The sequence below is a fragment of the Mustela putorius genome, unplaced genomic scaffold (genome assembly GCF_011764305.1).
Source record: "Mustela putorius furo isolate JIRA1106 unplaced genomic scaffold, ASM1176430v1.1 tig00000145_pilon_pilon_pilon, whole genome shotgun sequence".
Taxonomy (NCBI): Eukaryota; Metazoa; Chordata; class Mammalia; order Carnivora; family Mustelidae; genus Mustela; species Mustela putorius.
Window position 1 is genome coordinate 27,620,056 of NW_025421294.1, and position 9,558 is coordinate 27,629,613.

The 9,558-nt window shown below is 53.6% G+C and overlaps 1 protein-coding gene across 1 annotated transcript in view; it reads left to right on the forward strand.

Moving 5' to 3' along the window:
- FSTL4 (follistatin like 4) overlaps positions 1-7,771 on the forward strand; it is a 408,238-nt gene extending 400,467 nt beyond the window's left edge. Inside the window, exon 16 of the mRNA XM_045075507.1 lies at positions 1,350-7,771. Within this exon, the coding sequence (XP_044931442.1) occupies positions 1,350-2,052 (703 nt within the window). The 3' untranslated portion in view covers positions 2,053-7,771. The remainder of the gene's footprint in view (positions 1-1,349) is intronic.
- Positions 7,772-9,558: the final 1,787 nt, after the last annotated feature.

Genomic DNA, 9,558 nt, shown 5'->3' on the forward strand with positions numbered 1-9,558 from the left:
ATAAAGGCGTCCTCCGTCTCCACAGCAACCCTCATCCCAGCCGGCCCCTCCCCCTGCCTGTTCACATCAGAGAACCCCCAGACACCCCTCGCCGGAAAGTCAGCACTGCAGCAGACTAAGCCTCCCTCTCATCAAGGCACTGAGACCCAAAGATCTTGGGGCCACTATTTATGCCCTTCTTTTGTCTGACATCAAACACCTTTCTCCAAGAAGAAATGCCTCGTTTTTGTACACTGAAACTGGGCTTGTAAAACTAGGCCCACCCATTTATCCAAGACTGGGAAGAAAACACCCCTTAACGAACCCCTCCCTGTAGACAGCACCTGGGAAGAGCTTCTAAGATGCCTCTGAAGGGGTAAAATCCCCCAAAGAAGCTGACTTCAGCCAGGAGTCTAACAAACTTACAGGCTCTGGGTTGTCTGTGTGTGGCCTTTAGCATTCAACTTGCTTCTATGAGCAGGCTTCTCTTTCCTGCTTTCTCCGTGCTCCGGCTCTTTAGGAAGGCTTTAAAGAAGCTTTATACTGGCCACCTCCCCACTCTGACGCTCCATTAGTTACTCAGGAGATAAGTGCGGCGGAGACTTTTCTCTTACTCCTGTAGGTGTCCACAGGCACCAAAAGGCCTCCCCGAGCCAGGGCTTTGGGCAGAGGCCCCCGAGTCACAGCCAAGTCCTTCCCAGGGTTAGGTCTCCTCACAGTTCACAACCCGCCTCCAAAGCAGACTTGAGCGAAGACCAGGTGTGAGATGTGAGCAGCGCCCACCCACTGAGCCCTTCCCCTGCGGCTTCCTCTTTGATCCAGTCCTCTGACAACCCTCTCAGAGGGAACTGCCCTCTTTAGAGTCGCAGAGCCTCCAAGAGGCGAGGCACGTGCCCAGCTCTGCTGGGAGACAGGCAGTGCGCAACGCCTTGGCCGTCCGATTGCAAAGGTAAACGCTGTCCTCCGCACCCCCTGCCCAGGATGGCTCCCAAAGGCCTCGTAAACGGGACCCAGGAGAGACTGCCCCACTACAGTCCTCTCCAGGGGAAGGAGCACAGACAGCAGGTGTGTCCTCTCCTTCCCAGCTGGCGCAAAGCCTCAGGGGTGCTGATCTAAAGGCTTCCCCCAGGGAGAAGCGGCCATGGGCACTTTTGCGCTCCTTCTATCCTGAGCGTGTCAGGAGAGCATCTATCCAGGAGCATTTGTAACTCCACTGCCTCTGGTTTGACATCATCTCTGAGTCAGGGAAGAAGCTGTGCCCTGTGGGACGGTACATCTCCTTAAACTAGCAGATCCCTGAAGGGTGACGACAGAGGAAAGAGAAAAGATGCAATCCCTTACACCTCTGACCTCAGTTCTTCCCTCTGCAGGTTCGGCTTCATCTTCAACAAGTCCGACGCCGCCATCCACAAAGTCGATCTGGAAACACTGGTGCAGCTCAAGACCATCAGCCTGCGGCGGCACGGCTGTGTGCCCCAGGCCATGGCCCACACGCACCTGGGCGGCTACTTCTTCGTGCAGTGCCGACAGGACAGCCCCGCGCCCGCCGCCCCCCAGCTGCTGCTCGACAGCGTCACAGACTCGGTGGTCGGCCCCAATGGTGACGTGAGCGGCACGCCACACGTGTCCCCCGACGGGCGCTTCGTCGTCAGTGCTGCCCCTACCAGTCCCCAGCTGCACGTGCAGGAGATCACGCTGCAGGGCCGGATCCGGACCCTCTACAGCTTGAAAATCAGCCCGGGCGTCTCAGACGTGGCCTTCCAGCCCTCCTTCACCCAAGGCAACCAGTACTACGTGTACGCCACAGCCGAGACGGAGCCGGCCCTGCTCTTCCTGGAGCTGTCCACGGGGAAGATGGGCATGCTGGAGAACCTAAAGGAGCCGCCCGCGGGGCCGGGCGGGCCGTGGGGAGGGCCCCGCAGGATCGTGAGGGACAGCGGGCTCTTCGGACAGTACCTGCTCACGCCGGCCCAGGAGTCGCTGTTCCTCATCAATGGGAGACAAAACGCACTGCGTTGTGAGGTGGCAGGCATCAGGCGGGGGACCACAGCCGTGTGGGTGGATGAGGTATGAAGGGGTCCTCCCCCCGCACCAAGCAGAGCCCCGGGCCACCAAGCTCCGCCTAGTCCTCACTCCGTAGCCCCAAGCAGGCGCCCTGTACATTTTTACAGACAAAAGCAAAACCTGTACTCGCTTTGTGGTTCAACACTGGTCTCCTTGCAAGTTTCCTAGTCTAAGGTATGCGCTGCTAACCAGATTGGGGTTTTTCGTTGGGAAGTATGAGTTATGCCTTGAGCACCGGTGAGAACCCATGCTGCCGTGTCAAGGAATCATTTCTGCGCCCAGCTCCACACCATGTTACCTGGGGACACCATGGAACCAAGAGCTCCTGCTGTCCAGGCTTACCTTTCCGTCGGTTGCCTTCATGTGCTCATTGTCCCTCACCGCCAGGTCCGGCCAGGCTTCACCCCAATGGAGTGGCCGGAAGCCAGGCCTGCAGACAGGCTCGCTGGGAGCAGGGCTTGCACTCCAGGCCTGAGAGCCACGGCCGCCCACCTCCTGGACCTTCTTTTCTCCTGCGCAGCTGCTTCGTGCTTTTCTTTCCATGTGACTTGGTATAAGCCTGAGGGAGAGCCGACAAGACTTCTTGCATCTTGGGGATGGGGAAATCACTCACTTTATTTTGGAAATTTTGATTAAAAGATAATTTTTTATAACCTCAAATGCTCGTAAGCAGAAAGATGCTCTCCGACGTCCAGCTCTGTTTCTCCCTGCCTTAGGCCAAGTCTCTGAGTGCCCCCACCCCACGTCCCACAGCCAGAAGGAACAATGGTCATCCAAGAATAATGCCCTCCACACCATGGAAGTCCCACATGCAGCTCTGGCTACCACCTTGGCCAAGACTTTGTTCTGGATTGGGACACAAAAGACCAGGACAAACCCTGCGTGCCTGCTTTTTACCACTGAAGGGGGAGGTTTTCTTAGCCAGGCCCAGGACCCCAGATTCAGGGTAGACTGGGCTTGCCAGGCAAAGTGGGGGGTGGTGACCTACTGAACAGTGACCTCCAGGCTCCACACAGTAACCCCAAAGACCCGTGTGGGATCCAGGTGGGTTCTGTAGGCTATCCGTTTTTAAAGTCCCTTTCTTTTTCTGTCTGTGGCCCATGCACTCCAGTCCCTGCTTCAGCACAGCCCAGACAGCACGTTTCAGGACCTCCTTACACAGGGGCCCTTCTCGCCCCAGTAACCCATGCCACAAAACCCACAATCCCAAGGATGCAGGGGCTGGGGAGGAGGATAGAGGCTGTCAATGCTGCATGATCTCCAATGTCTCAGACTCTGCCAAGCTAGCGGGGGGCAAGGGGGTGCACAAGGAAGTACAACAGCTGGCCCAGGGAAGGGCCCTGTGGGGCAGAATGTCCCCAGTGAAGAAGCTTCCCCGGGCCCCCCCTTTCTTCCCATTTCAGTAGTCACAACACACCTGTATGCTTTCTGGTTTAAGTGATTGATTTTCAAGCCACCTGAAGCTGGAAAAGATCCTCTCACGGTTCCCTCAGCTCACATAGCCCCCTTCACCTGCCAACATGGCCGAGCTTTTCCTGTGTGCTGATCACCAGCCCCTCTCAGGAGAAGAAAGACACACACCCTGCCTTGCTTTACCTACACACAGCTCCCGTTCACACTCCCCTGACTGCCCAGCCCACCCAAACCACTCTGTCCGCCCCAATTTCCTGAAATCGGCCCGTCCCTTGGCATCTCCCATGCGTCTTGGTTCACCAAACACTTGTCCACTCCAGCTCCCAAGAGTGTGGCCAGATATGCCCGTGCAGACTTGAGGGTTTGTTCCTGGTAAAGGATGGAGCTACAGGTGGAGGGAATGGCCTTCAAAGGCCGCCTTCTCACTTTCACCAGGGCTGGGACGGACAATGCCTCTCACCCTTTCTTTTTATTCCTGTCTCGGTCTCTTGACACCTTCACTTCTAGACTCCCACTTCTATCGTGGAAATTCTCCAACTTTCATAAACTTGTCCCTTTGGGAAAATCTTCTACACAGTGGTGGCCCCTGGGAGGGGGGAAAAAAACAGTTGGGATGAGCACTGGGTGTTATACGCAATGAACACATCATTGAACACTACGTCAAAAACTAATGACACACTACATGTTGGCTAGCTGAACATAATAAAAAAGTCTCCGAGCCTACCTGAGGAAGAGCCTCCCAGCTGCCAGGCCAGAGCGGCAGCCCCTCTGGGTCACGGGGCTCCTAAGTCAAAGACCATTCAATCCCAATGGCCCTTTTGCACCAGGAGTGACTCCAGCCACCAATCCTTGGCCCCAATCCTTCTGTCTCTAGGTGTGTCTGAGAAAGTATCTCTGCCTCACGCTGACTCATCGTGTTTACTGGAGCCCCCAGCTCAGGCTTCAAGGCACGCACTCCACATAGGACAGCCGCCAAGCAGAGCGCACAAAGGCCACAGAGTAGCTGCCTTCTCAGCTGGGCAACCAACAGAACTGCTGGGGGCAGGGGGAGGCAGGGGAAAGGCAGGCCAGGCTGCCCCTGGCCCTTTCCAGCCCCAGAAGTGGCTCCCTGGGACACAGCTGGAAAGTCAGAGACGGTAAGCCTTGCAGCCAGCCCAGCCAGGGATCCTTCTGCCGAACACCCAAGTTCAGCTGACAGCAACTATTTCACACTAAAGAAGCATTCATCTTACATTTAAAAAGCTGCTTTCATAATGAACTACTTCAAAATTATTCAATTTTGAAATAAAACTGATTTCACAAAAATTCAGTATTTTTTTTTTGTAATTCACATATCACCTACACCTTTGCTGATATTAAAGATTTGAAACGGAGGTGCACGTGCTTCTTCTGCCCACGTGAGCAGAACCCTGCATGGGGGCTCTGGGTCCACAAAGCCCACCCAATGGCTGGTAGGAAGAGGGATTCGTCGGCTTCCAGGCAACTGCGTGGACTCCCCATGCGGGAAGCCTGGGTGTGGAGTACACGCCTGGTAAATGCCACCCTCCTCGGCCCAGCAACCTGCCTGGGGCTGGCCCAGTCTTCTTCCCATGGTCTCCCACGCATTTGAGGATCCCACTACCTTCCCAGAACCGCCAGAAGAAGCTGGAAGAGCCCCATGAAGTCAGGCTGGGGCCAAGTGCTAATACCAAGCTACAGGAACCTGAATCTAGAGGCATCATGAGCAGAGACAGCAGCTCAGTCCCCGCCCTGCCCCACCCGACCCCAGCCATTTCCTTTCCTTCCTGCTCCTCTGTGCAGGAAGGGGCTCCCAGTTCCAGGAAGGGCCCCAAAGATAGCTCTCAACCCCAAGGAACACAGAGAGCCGCCTGCTGCCCTAGGCACTCTAACTGCTGAGACTTCATTTAGGAGAGCAGCCGGAAGTGGGCTTTGTGTGGCCACAACTTCTTTTCTGTTGACCAGTAACCTGTGAACTAAAGGAGAATCCAGAATGGAGACATGCAACAGATCCACTCTGGATATATTTTTCTACCAGGGGCTTATGACGTCACCCATTCATTTCTCACTGTGTGTTTCAGTCACATACCACGGACGCTGAACCATCTTCATCACCAGTCTCACAACTCTGTCTCGGGTCCTCCTTTCCACTGGGAAGGCTCCAGGTTGCTGATGCCACATCTCACTCCCTCCCATGCACCTACCAGTCTACCTCACCTTCTCCTTCCTGCACCCAGCTCCTCTGGAAGCGGTCCTCCTACCCACCCCCCACCCTGAAGACCAACTGTGACACATGCTGACAACCATGCTCTCCTCCCCCACCCAGAACCCCAGATCCTTCTCCAAGTGCGATCAGAACCCACTGGGACACAGCCCTTTGCTGCCCAGAATCATGATCCCTGTGCCCTACCTTGCAGCCTTTCCAAGCAAGGTGATCAAGACCAGAGCGAACTCCCAAGTGTCAGGGAAGTGAATTATTGTCAAACAGAAACTGTCGGACAAGAATACAGACGGTGAAGACTCACCCAAGCTTTATCCCTTAGAAGACCCAAACTATACCTTCCTCATTTCCAGTTTATTCTCTGCCTTGCTGGATTCCCCATGCCTCAGGCCTCCTGTACATCAGTCGCGCCACAGCTTTTACAATTTGAGGAGCAACTGACCTACTGTCATACCAGTTCCCCCAATGGCCTTTGCCCCATGCTGCTACCTTGCTTTCAAGTCCAAGTAAGAAGTCCCTCACAGGGCCAGATGCTACTATTTGCTCCCAGACTAGCACGTAGGCAGAGCAGTTTTGTTCAACAAAGTCATTAGCTGCCACGGTTTCTCTTCAAAACGTCGAGATTATAGAACAGAGAGGCTTAGAAGATTCAAAGAAGAAAACAGACAGTGCCTATGCTCAAGGTCTGACCACAGACCCCAAATCCCTGATGGAGTGCAAGCTACTTCCTGCTCTGGTCTATACCAGACTACCTAAGGTTACTTGAGAACTTGCGCATCTTCTGGGAGCCTGCAGGCTTCAGGCACCAGCCACCCCGCTGACATCTGGAGCCCAGCAAGCACATTCTCACACCTTCTTTGGAGCTGTGGACAGCAATGGGGATTTACCCAAACACAATGTGTGAGATCACACAAAGTATGGGGAAAGCAGAAACTGGCTTCCAACACTGACAGCAAGGTTCCTAGAGCCAGCACCAGAGTGTTGACCGTGTACTTTCTGTCACTATTCTTGGACAAACCTACCATTCACACACCCCTCTTTCCAAGCTCGTCTTAACTAATAGGGAACCATCTCTTTCCTCTACGGCCCTAGAGAATGTGGGCCACACACCCCAGAGGGCTCTAGAAGGCTTAGCCTGCACTCCACAAAGCAATAACGATTGACTGGCCCCCACGCCCAGCAGGCAACCTCGCCACATGTCACCATGGCAGGATCGGAGAATGCTGCCCTTTAGGGATATGCTCTTCAAGATCGGAACTCTATTTCCGAGGCAGGGCAACCTGTCTTGGCTGATCATGGGGCCTGAGTGCTCTCCAATGAGAAAATTCCCAATATCTCATCCTTCGTCCACTGCCCAGGGTGACATCTGCCATCGGTTTAAGAGTTGTTGGTCCCCTGCTACTTGAGCTGCTTCAGACAGGTGTAAGATAACAGGTCCATAAGCTGTCACCCCAGATCCCACGGCACACCCAGGCTGGCTCCTGTGGTTGGCTAGCCCCCCTTCCTGGCCTGGCCCCATCACACCCCACTATTCTCCCCTCTGCTTGCAGTCTCCGAAGGCCATGCGAAATGATCTTGGAACAAAAGTGGGCATGGTGTGCGGCTGGAGTGATCACACACATACTGTTTCACACTCTAGTATAGCTGAACAGCCCTCAAGATAGGAAGTCACAGGCACACCCTTTGTCCCGTGAAGATTCTCATCCTCCCCCACCTCAGAAAACTTTCAGATCTCTTATTTCAAGGCAGATACATTATTTTGAGCTGTTGTGTAGACACCAAAATATATTTTCTGTAATCACCAGTATTTCTCAAAAGGCCTCCTGTAATTACTATACATGTGAATTTTTCCTTATTTATAAAATATATATAAATTATTTTTAATACATCAACTTTAGTAGAAATTTGTACCAACACAGTAACTGTATGTGGCATATGAAATAAGTTTGTGTTTACTTTGACATATTGCACCGTACTGAACACACCGTGTAACCACAGTACCACATGATATGAAGATGACTCACAGATTATCATGAAGTATTGTCATTGTAAATGCTCTTTTTCTGAAGATTTTACAATAAAACTTAAGAAAACTGACCTTCTGTTTGTGCCAGTCTGTGGGCTGTTGGGGAAGCGAGAAGGGATAAAGGCAGGACCACGCAAGCCCTTCGCCCCATTCTCCATCACCCTGCAGGTTCTCGAAGGGCCAAGGGGAGTGGCCTCTCACTGGCTTGCTCCTAAGGGCTGTGGACAAAGGCAGGCACCTGCACAGAGAAGTCCCTTCCCCCATGTTGAAGTTTCAGCCCCCAACATGTACAACCAAAATGTCTGGTTCTGAACTTCTCTTCACCTGCTCTGGTGGACATTTGCAATTTGCCACAGGCACCAACCCAGGCTGGACTCCAGTCCCTCTTCATTCTGGTCAAGGCGGACTTGCCAGCTAGGACACAGAGTGCATCAAGTGCTCAGTCATTGTTATCACCAAGGTACCAGCGTGGAGCTCCTACTGGGTGTGAGCCCTGGGAGAGCTGTGGGGCCTCAAGGGTGGCACGAAGCACAGTCCTTCCCCTGGGTCAGCTTCAGATCCCCTGCACCGTGGCTGTCAGGTCAGGTTCTCCAGGAAATAGAACCAATGGGTGTGTGTGTGTGTGTGTGTAGGTGGGGGGAAGAGGGAGAGGGAGATTTATTTTAAGGAATTTGTTCCTGCAATTGTGATAGACGGCAAGTCCCAGATCTACAGGGGAAGCTGGTAGCTGGAGACCCCAGGGAAGGGCTGGCGTTGGAGTCCAAAGCCAATTTGTTTGGTTATATTCTTCCGAGGAAGTCAGTCTTTTTTTTTTTTCCCCCCTTAAGGCCTTCCACTGATTTGATGAGGTCCACCCACACCACGGAAGGTATCTTCTTCAGTCCAAGTCTACTGATTTAAGTGTTAATCTCCCTGACAAAATCCTTTCACAGGAGCACCTACAAGAGGTTGCTCAAATATCTTTCTGGACACCACCATCCAGCCAAGCTGACACAGAAAATTAATCATCACACTGACAAAAACAAGAGGTTGCTCCTCCTCTATCTTGGAGGCATGACCGGCTACATGCCAGGCACCGTGATGCTTTGAAACTTAACATCATCCGCACAAGGCAGGTGTTGGTATGATCTCCAGTCGAGTGAAGAGGACATGAAAGAGCACCAGAGCCAGATTCAGATTCATGTCTCCACAGCCAAGACACGTGCTCTTAGCCATGAAACCGCCACGCGCAGTCCCCACACCACCCAAGTTCCAAGCACGGCTCCAGCCTTACTACCCCCCACCCCCGCTACACCGCCAGGCGCCACAGTCCCCGCACGGGAGGGACTTTGCTCTGCTTTAACTCACACCTTGGGGAAGCAAGGTGCCCAGACTAGCCCTCAAGATCTGGGGTCCACCCGGTCCCCTCAGACAAGAGGAAATGCACATGATTAAAAGCTCTGTGCAGAGAAAACAAACAAGCAAACAAACAAACTCTGGGCAGAGACCAGACAGCAGTGGTCAGCTTCTCCCTGCGCCCAGAGGCCGAGCTCCTCACCGCATACACTCCGGTGACCTCCTTTCAGCTCAGAAGCTCCAGGACAGCCGTGGTTGGAGCTGGAATCGGGGTGGGGGGAGGCATCCAAGAGAAGCCCACAATAGGACTTGCCCCAGGCAGGTGGCAGAAGTTTCCATGCACCCATTCCCTCCTAAGCAGGCTGAAAGGAGGCCACTCAGAGATACACAATGTGTAGGCTGAGCCCCAGGCATCCAGGCAGGGGAGGGCGGACTCCTCGGCTCTGCCCACAACCAGCTCACCTGCGCGGTCTTCACCTTGCGGTCACTGTCTCATTCAACGACTGTTTTCCAAAAACCATCT